The 19,075-nt window shown below is 38.6% G+C and overlaps 1 protein-coding gene and 1 long non-coding RNA gene across 6 annotated transcripts in view; one reads left to right on the forward strand and one right to left on the reverse strand.

Annotated features, from left to right (window-relative positions):
- The window catches only part of LOC309658378, a 201,766-nt gene that overhangs the window by 38,987 nt on the left and 143,704 nt on the right, over positions 1-19,075 (forward strand). The gene's annotated exons all lie outside the window — the stretch shown is intronic.
- LOC309658360 (uncharacterized protein) overlaps positions 3,750-19,075 on the reverse strand; it is a 40,818-nt gene continuing 25,492 nt past the window's right edge. For all 5 annotated transcript variants that reach the window (XM_082456839.1, XM_082456840.1, XM_082456836.1 and 2 more), the window contains one exon: positions 3,750-19,055. In XM_082456839.1, the coding sequence (XP_082312965.1) occupies positions 18,438-19,055 (618 nt within the window). In that variant the 3' untranslated portion in view covers positions 3,750-18,437. The remainder of the gene's footprint in view (positions 19,056-19,075) is intronic.

Below are 19,075 nucleotides of genomic sequence, written 5' to 3' on the forward strand. Positions count from 1 at the left end.
ATTTCACCAATGACTTGTGGGTATTGAGCAGTTTTGTATGTGTTTGTCAGCAATTTTTATGTATTATTTGGAGAAATGTCTATTCAGATCCTTTGGTTGTGTTAGTTTTTTATTATTGGATTCTAAGAGTTCTTTATATATTTTAGATGCCAGTCCCTTACTAGATATATAATTTCCAAACGTTTTCTCCCATTCAGTAGGTTGTCTTTTCACTTCTTTGTGATATCCTCCGAAGTACAGCAAATTTTAATTTTAATGAAGTCCAACTTGTCTATTTTTTTTTTTGGTTGCTTATGCTTTTGCTGTCAAATTTAAGAAACATTGTCAAATCCAAGATCACTAAAGATTTACCCACTGTTTTCTTCTAAGAGTTTTATATTTTTAGCTCTTACATTTATTCTTTTTGTTTGTTTTAGCTCTTGCATTTAGTTCTTTGATCCACTTTAAATTAATTTTTGTATGTGGTGTGAGGGAGTCATCCAGCTTCATTCTTTTGCATGTAGATATCCAGTTGTCCCAGCACCATTTGTTGAAAAAACTATTTGTTCCCTTATTGAATTGTTTTGGCACCCTTGTCAAGCATCAGTAGACTGTAAATGGGAGCCCAGATATTTTGATAGGGAAATTATACCAAATCTTCAAAGTTCAGATACATATTCTCATACTCCGTAAGTTCTTTAAGAGCAATGAAAGTAAAGAAAAACTTCCTAATTCTTTTTATGAAGCAAGACAACATTCATATAAAACCTGATAGAATACAAAAATAGAAAATTAAAGAGCCATGTCACTTACGAATCTTGATTCAAATGAGCTATGTTAAATATTAGCAAATAGAATACAAAACCACATTAAGAAAATAAACCTTGACCAAGTGGAATTTACTCTAGGAATTCAAGGTTTGTTCAGTTATTAGGAAATCTATTAAATAACATACCATATCAATACATCTAAGAAGATAAATCATATGATTATCTTCATAGATGCTGATGAAACGTTTGACAAAATTCAACAGCTGTTACTGATATAGGTACTCAAGAAAATAGAAATTGATGAATACTTTCTTAAGATGACTATATGTATAGCTATGTGTGTGTCTGTGTCTGTACTGGTGACATTAGCTAATGCAGTTAGATAAGAGAAATTAATTGCAAACTTAAGAATTGGAAGGGAAGTAAAACTATCTCTTTTTGCACATGATATGATATTATACATGTAAAGCTTTAGAGAATCAGTGATAAAATTGATGTAGACAATGAAAGAGTTCAGTATCTTAGCAGGATATGGAATTGCCATATTGAAATCAAAAGCCTCCATCTACTAAACCAATAAGCAGTAAGGTGATAGAGAAAAACTCAATTACAATAGCAAAAAAAAGATACTTTGGATTAAACTCAACAAGAAATGTATAAAACCCACATGGGGGACTTTAAAACACTCTTAAAAGATACAAAATAGACTTAAACAAAAGGAAAAACATCCTTTGTTCTTCAATAAAATGCATTAATATCATAAAGATATCAATTTTCCCCAGGTTAATTCAGAAATGTAACATAATCCTAATAAAAATTCCAACAAGCTTTTTTTTTTAATAGTGTTAGGCAAACTGATGCTAAAGTGTATATGGAAGAACAAACATCTGATGATACCCAAGAAAGCACTGAAAAACAAGCAATGATGCCCTACTGATGTTAAAACATAGCACAAAGCCACCATAGTTAAACCTGTGGTACTGGCACATGAATAGGAATCAAATGGGAATATCTCAAAACAGGCCCAAGAACATACAGAATTTTAGTTCATAAAGGTGGTATTTCAGATCACTGGGGCAAAAATAGAGTTTTTAATGAAAAGTGCTAAGACAACTAACTGGTTAGCCATCTGGGAAAAGATAAAATTACATATGTACCTCACACCACCCACAAAAATAAACTCCAAATGGATTAGGGATCTAAATGGTGTGTGTCTTGGGGGAGGTGGGGAGCCATACATGTAAGTAGGGTATTCAAGTGATTTCTGGACTGATTAAGGAAAAAGATATGACCATGATGTGGCAGTAGAACAAACTTCGACAGGTTTGCCTATGGGAAAAGGCCCTCATGGTATGAGGAAATACCGAAGCTATAGCATGGGGGCTGCTACTCCGAAGGGGAGTATGCAAACTCCTATTCCAGGAGGAGAAGGCAATTGCAGAGGGGGGTTTATATATCTAGGTGATGGTGCTCAGAAGCCTGGTGGGGAGTCTCTGGGTCAGAAAGCTCTGAAGGGCAGCAACATTTGGGGTCTTTATAGCCCCAGAATTTATCTTCTCTGTGGCTAGCAGATTTTAGACATCATTTTGGGGATATGCAAAGCAGGCATGCTCTAAATGGCTGAAAATCTCCTTGTTTGGGCTATGTTTAAAACAATTGAATTTATATATGTATAACTGAGTCACTTTATTGTATACCTGAAACTAACACAATATTGTTAATCAATTATACTCCAATATTTTTTTAAAAACTTATATAAGGAAAGAGTAAAAATAAAAACTCAAAAAAGTTGAATTTGTAAATTTTTGAGTTTGACATTGGTGGGCTACTGTGAATAATGCTGCTGTGAATATTGCCATGCAAATATTTGAGTCCCTGCCTTCAGTTCTTTTGGATTGATACCCAGAAGTGGAATATGGTAATTCTCTGTTTAATAATTTGAGGAACTTCCAGACTGATTTCCACAGCAGTTGCATCATTTCACATTCCCACCCATGTTCCCTGCATTGGCAGGCAGATTCTTAACAACTGCACCACTGGGGAAGTCCTTCTGCCTGTGCTTTTAATGTTGTATCCAAGAAATCATTGCCAAACCAATGTCATGAAGCTTTTCCCTTATGTTTTCTTCTAAGAGTTCTGTAGTTTTAGCTTTTTTTTTTTTTTTTTTTTTTTTTTTGGCCAAGCCGTGGGGCATACAGGATCTTACTTCCCCAACCAGGGATCAGACCCGTGCCCCCTGCAGTGGAAGCATGGTGTTTTAATCACTGGACCTCCAGGGAAGTCCCTGAACATAAATTTCGTGGAGGATCCACTTTCACATATAGCTGGCTAATCCTAAACCTGTTTACTCTGCCTTGCCCGTTCCTTCCCATGGAAACCACGGTAAAGGTGCTTGCCCACAGTTCTCCTCCCTTCCTCTGCCTTGTGACTAACCCCAGTGCTTACACTGAGTGGCCCTGCATGAAGTGCTATCTTTTCCCTGGGGAACTGCAAATATAACAAAAGTATAAAACTCTTTCTGGTTTCTCTCTCAGTCTGCATGTGGTTCCATGATACTTCACCCAAGGTAATATGAGTAAAACAAATGGGGCAGTGAGCAGGACTGTTTGCCCCAGATGAGAAAGAGATGCCACTAGACTGCTCTTGGCTTACTAAGTGGATTCACTAGATGGCAGGCTGAGGCGCCCTGGCAGACACCATTGCCTGCTGGTGTGATGGCACTTTGACCTCTGCTACTATGTGCTGTTTGTTTGACCTTGGTATCCAGATAAGGCTGGCCTCATAACATGAATTTGGAAGCATTCCCTCTTCAATTTTTTCAGAGAGTTTGAAAAGAACCGGTGTTAATTCTTCAAATGTTTGGTAGAATTCACCTGTGAAGCTATCTGGTCCTTGGCTTTTCTTTGTTGAGAGATTCTCAGTTACCGACTCAATCTGCTTATTCATAATTGGTCTATTCAGAATTTATTTCTTCATGGTTCAGTCTTCATAGGTTCTATGTTTGTTTCATTTTTTTTGGCCACACTGCACAGCTTGTGTGGGATCTTAGTTTCCCGACCAGGGAGGGATTAAACCCAGGCCCTTGGCAGTGAGAGTGTGGAGTCTTAACCAGTGGATCGCCAGGCAATTCCCTAGGTTGTATGTTTCTAAGAGTTTAACATTTTCTTCTAGGTTGTCCAGTTTGTTGGCATATAATTGTTAATATTAATCTCTTCCAATCCTTTTTATTTCTGTGATATCAATTGTAATGTCTCCTCTTTCATGTATAATTTTATTTATTTGAATCGTGTCTCTTTTTCTTGGTAAGTCTAGCTAAAGGTTTGTCAATATTATCTTTTAAAAAAAACAACTCTTGGAATTCCCTGGCGGTCCAGTGGGTAAGACTCTGTGCTCTCACTGCTGAGGGCCCGGGTTCAATCCCTCCCTGGTCGGGAAACTAAGATCCCATGCAAGCCCTGCGGTATGGCCAAAAAAAAAAAAAAAAAACCCTTAGTTTCATTGATATTTTCTATTGTTTTCCTGTTCTCCATTTATTTATTTCTGCTCTGATCTTTGTTATCTCCTTCCTTCTCTTAACTTTGGGCTTAGTTTGTTATTCTTTTTCTAGTACCTTGAGGTGCAAGTTAGGTTTTTTGTGAGAATTGTTCCATTTGTAGATGTAATCTTTTTTTTTTTTGATGTGGACCATTTTTAAAGTCTTTATTGAATATGTTACAATGTTGCTTCTGTTTTATGTTTTGGGTTTTTTTTTTTTTTTTTTTGGCGCCAAGGCAAGTGGGATCTTAGCTCCCTGACCAGGGATCGAACCCACACCGCCTGCATTGGAAGGCAAAGTCTTAACTACCGGACCGCCAGGGGAGTTCCTATGGATGTATTCTTTTTTTTTTTTTTTAATTTTTGGCTGCGTTGGGTCTTCATTGCTGCACACGGGCTTTTCTCTAGTTGCGGCGAGCAGGGGCTACTCTTCGTTGTGGTGCACAGGTTTCTCATTGTGGTGGCTTCTTTTGTTGGGAGCACGGGCTCTAGCACGGGCTTCAGTAGTTGTGGCACACGGGCTCAGTAGTTGTGCCTCACGGGCTCTAGAATGCAGGCTCAGTAGTTGTGGCGCACGGGCTTAGTTGCTCTGTGGCATGTGGGATCTTCCCGGACCAGGGCCCGAACCCATGTCTCCTGCATTGGCAGGCGGATTCTTAATCACTGCATCATCAGGGAAGCCCTGTAGATGTATTCTTTTTTTATATATATATAAATTTATTTATTTATTTTTGTCTGTGTTGGGTCTTCATTGCTGTGCGCGGGCTTACTCTAGTTGTGGTGAGCAGGGACTACTCTTTGTTGCGGTGCACGGGCTTCTCTTGTTGCAGAGCAAAGCCTCTACGCGTGCGGGCTTCAGTAGTTGTGGCACGCAGGCTCAGTAGTTGTGGTGCATGGGCTTAGTTGCTCCATGGCATGTGGGATCTTCCTGGACCAGGGCTCGAACCCGTGTCCCCTGCATTGGCAGGCAGATTCTCAGCCACTGCTCCACCAGGGAAGTCCCTGTAGATGTATTCTTGATGTACTTGTTAGGAGTAACGAATTCTGCATCCTCCTATTCTGCCATCTTGACTCCTCCCCGTAAAATTTTTTTTTTCAAAGTTAGGTTTTTGATTTGAGATCTTTTTTTCTTAATATAGGTATTCATTGCTATAAACTTCTTCTTATAACTGCTTTGCTGCATCTCATACGTTTTGGTATGTTGTGTTTCGATTTTTGTTTATTTCAAGATTTTTTTACATACAGTAATGTTAGGGTTTGTTATTATCAGGTCTTATACGTCAAGTAAGAAGTAAGAAAATCCTAAAATGTGAATATCTTTGGTTCAGCAATGCCACTTAAATAAAGGTATTTATCTTATGGAAAAGATACAGTAGACTTGCAAAAGATTTAACTACAAGGATATTCATTATAGTATTGCATCAGTAGCAAGAAAGATTGGAAACAAGTCTCTAACAACAGAGCATTGCTTAAAATATAGTTTATTCATGTGAAGAAATACAGTGCAACTACTAAAAATGATGTCCTGAAAAAAATATTTAAATACGTGGACAGCTGAATGAGTTTAAAAAGCAGATTACAAAACATTATAATGTGGTCTTATTTTATTACAAAATATGTGCATAGGAAAATGATTGTGGTTTACGTAGTTGATGGAATTGTGGGTTATTTCTCTTTCTGTTTGTCTTTGTTTTCTACAATAAACATCTATTGATTACCAAAAAAAGTATTTTTTAATTTCCCTTTTAATTTCTTCTTTGACTCATTGATTGTTCCACATATTTTGTGAATTTTCCAGCTTTCCTCCTGTTGATATCTAGTTTCATACCATTGAGTTCAGAAAAGATACTTGGTATGATTTCAAAAGTCTTCTTGAATTTGCTAAGACTTATTTTGTGGCCTAACATATGATCTGTCCTGGAGAATGTTGCATATGCACTTGAGAAGAATGTGTATTCTGCTGCTGGTTGGATGAAATGATCTTTATATATCTGCTAAGGCCATTTGGTCTGAAATGTATTTGAGGTCAATATTTTCTGTCTGGAAATACTGATTTTTTTCTCTGGATGATCTTTCCATTTTTGTTTGTTTCTGGTTTTTGTTTGTTTGTTTTTGGCTGCACTGTGCAGCTCGAACCTGGGCCCCCACTGTGAAAGCACTGAGTCCTAACCACTGGACGACAAGGGAATTCCCCATCCATTGTTGAAAGTGGGGTATTGGAGTCCCTTACTGTTATTGATTTGCTGTCTATTTCTCCCTTCAAATCTGTTAGTATTTGCTTAATATATTTAGCAAATTTATTTAGATGCTGAGTGTATATATATTTACAATTGTTATATCCCCTTTATCATTATATAATGATCTTCTTTGTCTCTTGTTACATTTGTTGACTTAAAGTCTATTTTTTCTGATATAAGTATAGCTCCCTGCAATCTTTTGGTTTCCATTTGCATCTTTTTCCATTCCTTCACTTTGAGCCTCTGTGTGTCCATAAAGCTGAGGTGAGTCTCTTGTAAACTATACTGTAAAATATAGTTGGGTCTTGTTTTTTATCTATTCAGCCACCCTGTGCCTTTGGATTGGAGAATTTAAGCCATTTACCTGTACGGTAAGGACTTACTAATGCCATATTCCTGTTTTCTGGCTGTTTTACATAGTTCCTTTGTTCCTTATTTCATCTCTTCCTATCTTGAAAAGATGTTTACCCTGAATCTGATTAAATCTGCAAACCTATGCTGTCCAATAAGCTAGCCACCAGCCACATGTGACTATTTACTTTAAATTAGTCAAAATGGAAAATTCAGTTTCTCAGTCACACTAGCCACATTTAAAGTGCTGAATAGCCACATGTGGCTTTAGGATATGATATTGAACAGTGCAGATATAGAACATTTCCATCATCACAGACAGTGGTGCTCTAGACCAGGGTTTCTCAACTTCAGCTCTATTGACATTTAGGGCCAGCCAGTTCTTCATTTTGGGAGGTGTCCTGTGTATTGTAGAAAATTTCACCACATCCCTGACCTCTGTACACTAAATGCCAGAAGCACCCCCAGTTATGAAAGCCAAAAACATCTCCAGACATTGCCAAATGTCCCCTGGGAGCAAAATCACCCCCATTGAGAACCACCACTCTAGAGGTAATTTCCAATTTATGGGAAATGCAGGTAATAAAAAAACAAGCTAAAAGAAACCATGAGAAAACAATGAGACATCCATAATGTGGGATATTCCACAAGAAATTGACATGGATTCTTCAAAATAATGTCATGGAGGGAAAAAGAAAACGGCAAAGGTACTGTTCTATATTAAAAGGGTGTATAGAGACAATAAAAACCAATGTAATATGTAAACCTTGATTGGGCCCTGGACTAAATAAATAACCAGCTCTGTAAGAATATGGCCTGTGTATTAGATGATATAACTGAACTATTTTTAATTTTTGTAGGTGAAGTAACAATATTGTGCCTAAGTAGAAGAATGCCCTTCTTCCTAGAAGATGCATACCAAAGCATTTAAGTGTCTGTCATAACGTCTTCAACTTACTGTAGTTTTAAATGGTTAAGCAGTGGGGAAAAAGGATAATGGTTGGGGGCAGTTTGTGGCAAAGGGTTAACAATTGATGGTTCCAGGTTGAGTGTATTCAATTCAGTATATTCTTTCAACTTCATGGCAAGTTTAAACTATTTAAAAATAAGAAATTGAGGGAATTCCCTGGCGGTCCAGTGGTTATGACTCCGCACTTTCACAGCTGAGGGCTCAGGTTCAGTCCCTGGTTGGGGAACTAAGATCCTGCAAGCTGCGTGGTACAGCCAAAAAAAAAAAAAAAAAAAAAAAGTTGATAGGAAGGGGGGCATAAGGGGAATCCACTTTTGGTCAAAAAAATATTTCATGTTATGATAAAATGAATTCTAAATTTTTGAATAATATTATTTTTTCAAAGAAACTAGCATGGCTTCGTAGTGACCATGGCAAGCTACAGCTGAATGAAATGTTACAACACTATTGAGTCTAAAATTATTTCAAAATAAAAAGTTTTTCTAAATTCTATGATGATTAATTCGGGGTACTATTTAATCCTTGGAGTGTGCTCAAAATGCCTGCTTGACAGCTCCACTGCTGTGTGTGATGGTCATGTTAATTTTGAGATGCCCAAAACTGATTCACGATTTTCCCCAAAATTTGTTCCTGCTCCATCTTACCGCATTTCAATAAATGACAGTTCCATTATTGCAGTTGCACAAGCCAAATTCCTTGGAAGTCATCTTTTATTCCTTTTTTTTTCCTCAGAGCGCACATGTAATCTGCTGCAAAATCCTGTCAGTTCTACAGTCAGAATATATAAAGAATACAGAAAATATATTTATAATTCATCCACATATCACCATCTTTAATGCTACCACTGGACTTCAGGGCTTATCTGTTTCAGCAGCCAGAGTTTCCTTAACTAATATGATTGATTGAATGATTGATAGGAAGAAAGAAAGAAGAGAGATAATGTTAGGTAATAGAAAAAGCATTTTGTATTTTTATATAGTATTCTTCTAATTATTTTATTTGTGAATTTTAATATTTTTCAGTTGATTCTTAGACATACAATCTTCCTTTGATCTCTTTACCCATTCTTTTGAAATAAGTTTCTTTCATTTCTATAAAATGTCATAAGGCTCTGCTAAAATCTTTTTAAACAGTGTTAAACTTCAAGAATAATGTTAAAACTGAGCTTTTAAAAATATTATTACCCATCTGTTAAAAATAATAATAATAAGCCATTACATGTAAACATAAATATCTTTATTTTTTTGAAGTATATTTTCCAAAACAAAAAATTTAGAGGGAAGAGTAGCATTAGTATATCTCTTTTTTTAAGGAAATTTTTAATTTTGTGATCATTTTTTAGATTGGCAGACAAGTTGCAAAGATGGTACAAGAATCCCCGTTTACTCTTTTTTTTTTTTTTGGCCACGCCACACAGCATGTGGGATCTTAGTTCCCCGACCAGGGATCGAACCTGGCCCCCTGCGGTGGAAGCACACAGTCTTTACTAGACAGCCAGGGAAGTCCCTTGCATATCTCTTTAATGTCTACTTAACAGTAACAGCTGGATTCTCATATCTCCTTTTACAATCAATCTGTTGTGATATGTTGTTTTGATTGAAGTATTTAAAGAACTTCAGCTATGCATAGATACGTAGATGGAAAAGGGATGACTATTTTTACAACCTCTTCAGATAACTGTGAATAGTCGTCTTTGATACTGTACCAAAATTAACAAGCAGTCATTTATTTCTTAAAGATTAGTTGCACTGTGGAATCTGAAACCATTATCAATAAACTTGTCATACTCTGTCACAAACAAAAATCAATTTCAGGTTGACTGAGAATTTAAACGTGAAACCAAACGTCAAAAGCTGAAGAAGACAATGAAGCTGAACATATTTAGAATCGGAGTTTGGGGAAGGATTTCTTAAATGAGAAACAAAAAGAAAGACTAACACATTAAACTAAAATTCAGAATCACTGTTCATCAAGACAGCATAAAGAGAGAGGGACATCTACAACAAAAAAAGAATTGGTATCAGAGATATCACACTTCTAAATATCACAGGGAAATGACAAAGATACAGAGAAAAATCAGCAAAAACATGTAAAGGTAATTCCCAAATGGAAACTCAAAAGAGCCAATAAATATAAAAAGATGCCCATTCTCATTAGTAATCAGCAAAGTACAAATTAAAACGAGATACATTTCACATAGAATACAAAACAAATTTGAACATAAAGATTCTACACTCAGCGCATTCATTTTTAGAGTAACTCATATATATGTGCAATGGGAGGTGTGCGAGAATGTCTACAGCAACGTTATTCATAATGGATAAAAGCTGCAAACAACCCAAGGAGGTGGAGCAATCTTCCATCTCTTGGCTTGGTTGATGGGTACAAGTTTATTGGGTTTTTTTAACTGTACTTATACATTTTCATCAAATCTTCTCTACTTCCCATTTTTTAAAAGAAAAATGCGGAATAGAAATCATAACTATAAAGGTGGTAGAGATTAATCCAGTGTGTTAGGAATCACAATAAAAAAACTGAATGGGTTTACAGATTGAAAGACATTTTCAGATTGGATTGGGGTGGGAGTGGGATCCAGCTACATCCTCTTTACAAGAGATACATCTAAGTACACAGAAAGTTCAAATGAGAAGGATGGAGAACTATCTAACAGACAGAAAACTGGCATGGCTTTATTAATAACCCCAAACAAAACAGACCTAAAAAATCTTTCTCCTTACTGTCTCCAGTTTTTCTCCTAGTTTCTCCTGAACCCATTTCAGTCAGGTTTTTGTGGACAGTAGGTCACAGAATCAGCTTTGACAGTGACTCCCATTGATATTTTGGTATCTGTTGTCAGATCCAGTCGGAAGGGAGAAGGGCCGAGGAAGGCTGGGTCCGAAGAGTCTTGGACAGAGGCGCAGTCTAGCCAAGTTAGGGCCAGACCAGTGGGGGGTTCTTGAACCATGCCCATCAGTGGAAGAGCCCTACAAACCCACAAATGGGCTTGTACTATATTACTCCTGCCAGGCTTAGTCGCTGCTAGGAACAGTCTTAGCACAACCCCAGAGATGGTTTCTGGGAGGGTCAGCAACCACGGCCACCAGCAAACTCAGCCCCCTAGTTGGATACCCAAGGGGTGGGTTCTCATGACTACCGCACCAGCACAAACTACTCAGCTGGGAGTAATAAACATTTCCTGAGAGTAATAAAAAAAAAAATTCCTGCTAGCTCCCCCACCATGAAAGTACAATGAAGACTTTTTTTTTAAAAGAATATTTCTTTTTCTCATGTACCATGAGTCTAGAAATAAGCAGTTCAGGGTCGGTACAGCCACTCAGAGAAACCACTGAGAAGCAAAGAGCCTCGTGTTCTGGCTGCGCCATCTTTGCCTGTGGCTTCTGCCTACTGGTCACCTCCTTCCAACCCCAGGCATTGTATTTACTTTACAGGCAGAAAGAAGGAGGAAGGACCAAGGACAAAGAGTGAAGATAACAAGCATGGGACTGTCCCGTTTTCAATGGCTTTCCCAGAAGCCACACCAGTGGCTCTGCCTGTCTACCAAGGCTGTGGGACATTCCTTCAAGAAAGACTAAGAGAGAGAGCTGGGTTTTTCTGTTTTCTGTTTTATAGTAAACATTTAACAAGTTGAGCAAAATCCAGGTTCTGAGAGTCAGAAGAAGGGGCAGAGTGGACACAGGCAGCAAGCAGTGTCTGCTACACTGGGCCATAAAGTCCCAACAGATGCCAGAGAATCCACACTCTACAGGTCACTGACTCTGACCACAAACAACTAGAATGGAAATGAAAAACAAGGCGACTAAGAACCCCTGGCACTGCATCTGGAAAACATATTCCTGAATAACCCATAAGTCTAAGAGGTTGTCAAAATGGAAATAAGACAGTATTTAGAACTGAGCCACAATAAGTAAAAAGATTACCTATCACAACTTTTTCAATAACTTAGAGGGCATTTAGAGGGATTTTGTGGTCTTGAGTATTTATATTATGAAAGGAAACGCAAAGAAATTAATGAGCTAGGGGTCCATATTAAGAATGCAGCAGAGGGAACTATACTCAATATTTTGTAATAGCCTATAAGGGAAAAGAATCGGAAAAAAAAAAAACAACCCAGATATATATGTATGTATAACTGAATTACTTTGCTGTACACCTGAAATTAACACAACATTCTGTAAATCAACTATACTTCAATAAAAATAAATTAAAAAAAGAAAAAAAGGATACAGCATAAAGGCAAACCCACATTCACAACATTGGCATGGCCTCTCTCAGAACAAGTTCTCTGGTGAATACTAAGTGAAGATCCACCCCTGAAAGCCCATCCATAGTCATTATACTAACAGGACCGTCCTCCATGTGTCCTCACGTGTCACACAAGGATGAGTGCTTCTGAAGGCTTTCACAACTTTTTCTGTGAAAAAAAAAATATGACGGTTTTCCGTGCAGGCATACTTCCTGTCCTGATTCTTTTGAGTCGAATAAAGTGACTTTTGTCAGAAGGCTCTATTTAAGTGTCTACTTTCCCAGGGCTTCTTACATAAGATTTTTTAAAAATAATTTTTAAAACTAAATTATATTTCGAATCCTCAAGAAAGGATATTTATGGGAAGAAATTTGATTATAGGTTGTGAGCTGATAACATTTTATCCATGTTAAATTTCATAAGTGTGTTAATGATATTTTGATTATAGAGGAAAATGTCGGAAGACAGTTCTCCACAGGTAGCTCACGTTTCCACGTGTCTTACTCTGTTCTGGACTATGTCTCGGAGCACAGGGCAGGTTTGTTTGCTGTCCAGTGTAATAAAGTTAAGGTCTCCCTCTGGGGCAAAGATTGGGCAGGTTTATTTGCAGCTCATTAGAAAAGCTTGGGGTTCCTCAGCTGTGACACAAACTCACTGCATGCGTAGCAGCCGCCTGGTCCACTTCACGTCACCCCTGTGGGACTTGGGAGTCGAGGGGAATTGACAGGAATGTGAAGCATCTGCTGCCTGCTGTGCTGTAATAAAGCCCTTGGTCTCTGACCAAGAAGTCTGGTGTCTTGGCCAACATCCATTAAACTGTGGCAGACTAACTAGTTAGCTTGAAAGTAGGGATAATCCTCAGATCTTTCCGTTCTCAACAATGTCCCTGTTCTTGGGGATAAATGCTAAAGAAGTCTGATGTCTAATGGCTCCCCCATTAAAGAAAGTTACACACAAGCAAAGAAAGATACAAAACAATTGTCAAAAAAAATGTTGATAACTGGTGAATCTAGGCGAAGGCATGGACTTTGGGGGAATTTCCCCAACTAATTTTATGGGGCCAGCATATCCCAACAACAAAAGAACAGCATGACAAAAGGAAAATTTGCAGGCTGGTCTCACTCAAAGATGCAAAAATCTTAGCTAGCAAACTGGGAACGATGATGTGTAATAAATATGTGAGGGTCAAGTTACCCAGGAATGCAAGGTTAATAGCACAGTGGAAAAATGAGTTCAAGTAATTTACCACACAAACATGTTAAAAAAAAGAGAAGTTACCTATATTCATTCATTCTTTCATTCAACAAATACTTATTGAGTGCCTACTATGGGTTCTACCATTGTTCTAGGGGTTTTGAAATACATCAGTGAACAAATATTATCATCTGAGGAGATGCAGAACAGACATTTGATAAAAATGCAACATCTGTTCATGAGAAAGAACACTAACACCCTAGGAAGAGAAGGGAACTGTCTTATCCTGATAAAGTTATGTACAAAAATGTTACAGCAGACACCACACTTAAAAGATAAAATAGGAAAAGAATGCCCTTTAAGATCAGGAAAAAGACACGGATGCATAAGACCACTCCTAGTCATAATGGTTCAAGCCCCAGCCAGAGACAGGCAATAAAAGCTTAAGAAAGTTGTAAGGATTAAAAAGGAGCAAAGGAAATCTGTCTGTATTTATAGATATGATTATCTATAGAAATCCACAAAAGATCTATGCATCAGTTATTAGATAGAAGTGTAGTAACTTTGCTACAGTCAAACTCAACACACAAAGAAAATTCTCTATGAGGACCAGCAAGAGACATATACCTCTAGGCCTTCTCCAGAAACCTTATACCCTGATATAGTTTAAAGTATTCAGAGCCTAGGAAAGGAAACCATTCCACGTCTCACAAAATGTCCAAACAGACTTCTAAAGAACACAAGGAAAAGAACCAAATTAAAAAGTGCAGCATGGAAACTACGGAGTAAAAAGAGGAAGGCCCTGAAAGAGAAGATGACATTGCCGAGATAAATAAATACCCCACCTGAACCCCCAATAAATGAGTTAAAGAGTGTTACGCTCTTTAGATCATTCAGTCCAAAAAGGATTCATTAACTGGATGCTAGCTTTTGAGAAAACAGACTGAGACTGGCATCTATGAGGAACGCCACAATTCCAAGGATGACTTCAAAACTGAGTATTATGGGTATATCCTGCCACAATGGAGACTGTGGCTAGATTTATCAAAAAGAATGCATAATGGAAGCACCTTTTATAACAGCTTTAGTGAGATATAACTTACATACCGTAAAACTCACCCATTTGAAATGTACAGTTCAAATGATTTTTAGTTGACTTATAGTGTTGTGCAAGTATCAACATGAACCGGTTGTAGAACATTTCCATCAACCCAATAAGATCCCTTATGCCTGCTTAGTTAATCGGGTTCCCCCACCAGAAACAATAACCTACTTTCTGTTTCTACGGCTTTGCCTATTCTGCATATGTCACAAATGGGATCATACGGTCTGTGGTCCTTTGTGACTGGTTGCATTCACTGAGCATCATGTTTTGCAAGGTTCATCCACGTTGCAGCGTGTATCAGGACTTCATTTCTTTTTATCGCCAAATAATATTTCACTGTATGGATAACTACATTTTGTTTATCCATTCTCCAGTTCCCAAAAGGGAAACTTTTGGAGTTTCCCTTTTTGGCTATTATGAAACATGTTATGAACATTTGTGTGCAACTCTTTGTGTGGACATATCTTTTTATTTCTCTTGGGGTCAAATGGTTTTTCATTATGACCACATCATTTTACGTTCCCAGCAGCAATGTATGTTTCCTGAATTTTGGAAGCTGCATTTCCCTGGTTCCCCTTTTCCCTCAAGATCCATGTTTGTCAATAGAAATTATTATTTTTTAGATTTTTTTTTCCTTTTGGCTGTGCTGCTGCAGCTTGTGGGATCTTAGTTCCCCAACCAAGGCCCCTGCAGTGAGAGCACCAAGTCCTAACAACTGGACGGCCAAGGAATTCCAGATTTTTTAAATATTGAGGATCCAGTGTCCATACTTCAAAGTTGTATATGTGTTTAAAAAAAAAAAAAAAAAAAGCCAATAAGGTGAAGTGCTTTTGGAAAACATGAGCCTCCTTTCTCCACTTATTTATTTATTCAGTTGTGCTGGGTCTTAGTTGCGCCTTGCCAACTCCTTAGTTGCGGCACATGGGCTCCTTAGTTGTGGCATGCGAACTCTTAGTTGCGGCATGCACGTGGGATCGAACCTGGGCCCCCTGAATTGGGAGCACAGAGTTTTAATCACTGCGCCACCAGCGAAGTCCCTCTCCACTTTCTTAATGCAAACTCTTTGCCTTAAAAGAAGGATCGGCCAGCGTGTCTTCTGTTTCTGTAAATACAATTATGTTGGTGTACAGCCACACCCATTTATTTATGTATTTTCTGTGGCCACTTTTGTGCCACACGGCAGAGCTGAGTAGTTGCAACAGAGACCATCTGGCCCACCAAGCCTAAAATACTTACTATCTCTCCGTTTATCGAAAAAGCTTGCAGACCCCTGTCTTAAATATTAAGTTTAAAAATCTGCACAAAATACAGAGTTAAACTACTGTTTTGGAGGGCTAAGAAAAGTATATCAGGCTGACCTGACCTAGAACAGTAAATCTGCCCTGCAAATTAACCCCCAATGCAACTGCTTTAAGGTGTTTAGAGTTCTGTACAAAGCTCTTGATTGGAGCACTGGGAAGGAAACTGGCCTACCAGATCATGTGATGTGGGCATGCGTGAAGAGGGAAAACAGCTTACATGCCTACTAGGCTGTTTGCTAGGGTTAAACTGCCCAGGCTTAATGTCAGGTTGGTTTTGTTTTGTTTTGTTTTGTTTTTTGGCCGCTAGGCGGCTTGCAGGATCTTAGTTCCCAGACCAGGGATGGAACCTGGGCCCCCTGCAGTGGAAGCTAGGAGTCCTAACCACTGGACTGCCAGGGAATCCCCTCACCCCACCACCTTCTTTTCTCCTGTCAAATTGCTGCTTCTATTCTGGAAGACAAAAGCATTTCCATTTCCACAGTTTACAGCTTTGTTAATGTTGGGCAAAATCAGTATGTTATGCTTTCTGGGGTGATGGAAATATTTTATATCCTGATTGGGGTAGTGATTATAGGGGTGTATACACTGCTCAAAGCTCACCAACCTATACATTTCAAATGGTGCATTTTATGTGGAAAGTAAGTTATGAGACAGAATTATAAAATTAAACATCGTTTTTAAGAGAAATTCAAAGAAACGATTGCCTACATGAAAACTGTATTTAAAGATTTCTTTTTTGTTCATGGAAATAGGGTATATAAAAAGAACAAAGATATTTAACTATAAAATACTGTGATTCATCAATCAGCACACACTTCCATTTCCTGGAGTTCATCTACTGACTTTGAACATAAATTACGTGGTTAAAGATGTAAAGATTTTGAACTAACGTTGATTCACATTGTGTTCTCTTACTGTATTTTGGCTTTTCAAAGTACTGCCCGTTGAAAAGGAAAGTACTATGTTTACAAGTCTATTCGGAAATGTTCAACAAAATTTAGTAGAATTCTTAATAAACATTTATCTCTAGCATTCAAAAACATTAAGAATATATGTTTACAAAGAAAAATTACATTCTTAATATATTAGCATTTAGAATGATAAAATGTGATAAAATATGAAGTGCCTAGGAAGACATCTGACACTAAATGTGCCAGACCTTCATAGGAAAATATATAAAACTTTACTAAAAGATACTAAAGAATGCCTCAATAAATGCAGATACTGAGTTCATGGCCTGAAAGATTTAATAACATAAAGATGTTGATTCCACCAGTACTGATTCAATGCAATTCCAGGCATGATACCAATGTGATTTTTTGTGAAATTCTCCAAGCTTATACGGAGACATAAAAGGCACAGAAGAGACATGCCACTCTTGAAGAAGAACAAGTTGTAGGAACCTGCCTCTCAGATATTAAAAAAAATTAGGCATAACGTTATTAAAGATGGTGCTATATTGATGCAGGACTAATAACCTGACCAGAACTGCATGGAAGGCCCAGAAACACAAAAACACACACACAAACTACTTATGGGACCTGGCTTTCTGATTAGAGTTCTAGGAAAATCAGTTCTGTAGGGGAAAAATTAAATTGGGCCCCTCCTGACACCACATATAAAAACCAATAATGGATAGGAAAATATTTTAGAAGACATTTTAGAAGGATATTTTAGAAACATTTTACAAGATGAGAGACCTGTAGTATTTACGAGTACAGGTTACTGGCCCAACACAATCAGCCAAAGACCACCAGGGACAAAACCTATAGTCTGACAAAGTCAGGTTTACCAGCTTGTTGCAACCAGGTAGACCACATACGTGAGGAACCTCGGGGTGTCCCACCAAACCAAGGAAGACACATGGATATTATAGGATTTGGGGGAAGGAGAGAGTTTGGGTGAAATTCTAATGAAGTAGCATCTTGACAGGCTTAAAAAGTAACGTGACACTGTGAGTTAAAATAGATCTAACAGAGATATCAGATGATATTTAGAACTAAACCAAAATTTTAAAAACCTTAGCTCGGGGCTTCCCTGGTGGCGCAGTGGTTAGGAGTCCGCCTGCCAATGCGGGGGATGCGGGTTCAATCCCTGGTCCGGGAGGATCCCACATGCCGCGGAGCAACTAAACCCGTGCCCCTAGACCCCGCGAGCCACAACTACTGAGCCCACGTGCCGCATCTGCTGAGGCCCGCGCGCTCTAGAGCCTGTGCTCGGCAACAAGAGAAGCCCGTGCACCACAACGAGGAGTAGCCCCCGCTCGCTGCAACTAGAGAAAGCCCACGCACAGCAACGAGGACCCAACGCAGCCAAAATAATAAATAAATAAATAAATTTTAAAAAAAAAACAAAAAAAACCTTAGCTCAAAACTCATGTAATATAGCCAAATGGGGTAGTTAGAGGGATATCTATGGCCTTAAATGCTTATATTCAAAAACACAGACTGAAAATTAATGAGCTAGATTTCCAACCTCAGGATAGGGCCCTGATAAAAGCAATCCCACTTTCTTCACATTTATACGGTTTCTCTGCCACTCTGAATTTCCTCGTGCAGTAGTTTAAGTCCCAGCAGAAGACTTCCCTATACTGAAGATATTCACAGAGTTGCTCTCATGTGAGATGGATGAGGCTTTCCCTGCTTGCACTCCTACACTTGTCTTTACTGTGAGTTCTCACGTTTCCTATGTGATGAGTGACTACTGGAAAGTTCCCCACAGTCGTTGCACTGCTACATCTTCCCCCCTGTGTGTACCCTCTTGTGGGCAGTCGCTTTACAACTCCTATCGAAGGTTTTTCCGCAGTCCCTGAATTGGCGGGGCTTCACCCCAGTATGGGTTCTCATGTGCACCGTCAGATGGAACTTCCTGCTAAAGGTTTTGCTGCAGTCACTGCACAGATGGCGTTTCTCCCCGGTGTGTACTCTCTTATGCATAGTCAGGTCACTGCTCCTGATGAAGGCCTTCCCACAGTCACTGCATTCGTATGGTTTCTCCCAAGTGTGCATCCTCTTGTGTATGGCGAGGCTCGAGCTGGATCTCAAGAATTTCCCACACTGGGTACACTTACGTGGTTTCTCTCCAGTGTGAGTTTGCTCGTGTGTCCTAAGAGACGAGCAGCGACTGAAAGCTTTCCCACACTGAGAACATTCGTAGGGTTTCTCACCAGCGTGAGATCGCATGTGGATCCCAAGGGATGAAGGATAACTAAACGCTTTCCCATGTTCTTTACGTTCGCTGCATTTCATTCCTGTGTAATTCCTCTTGGGCAAAATAAGGTCAGGATTCCTTCTGATGGCTTTTCCACACAGACTGTGTTCATGGGGTTTCTCTCCAGGTTGAGTTGGTGCCTGTTGATTAAGGGATAAGT

Source organism: Balaenoptera physalus (assembly GCF_965194825.1).
Source record: "Balaenoptera physalus genome assembly, chromosome: 3".
NCBI lineage: Eukaryota > Metazoa > Chordata > Mammalia > Artiodactyla > Balaenopteridae > Balaenoptera > Balaenoptera physalus.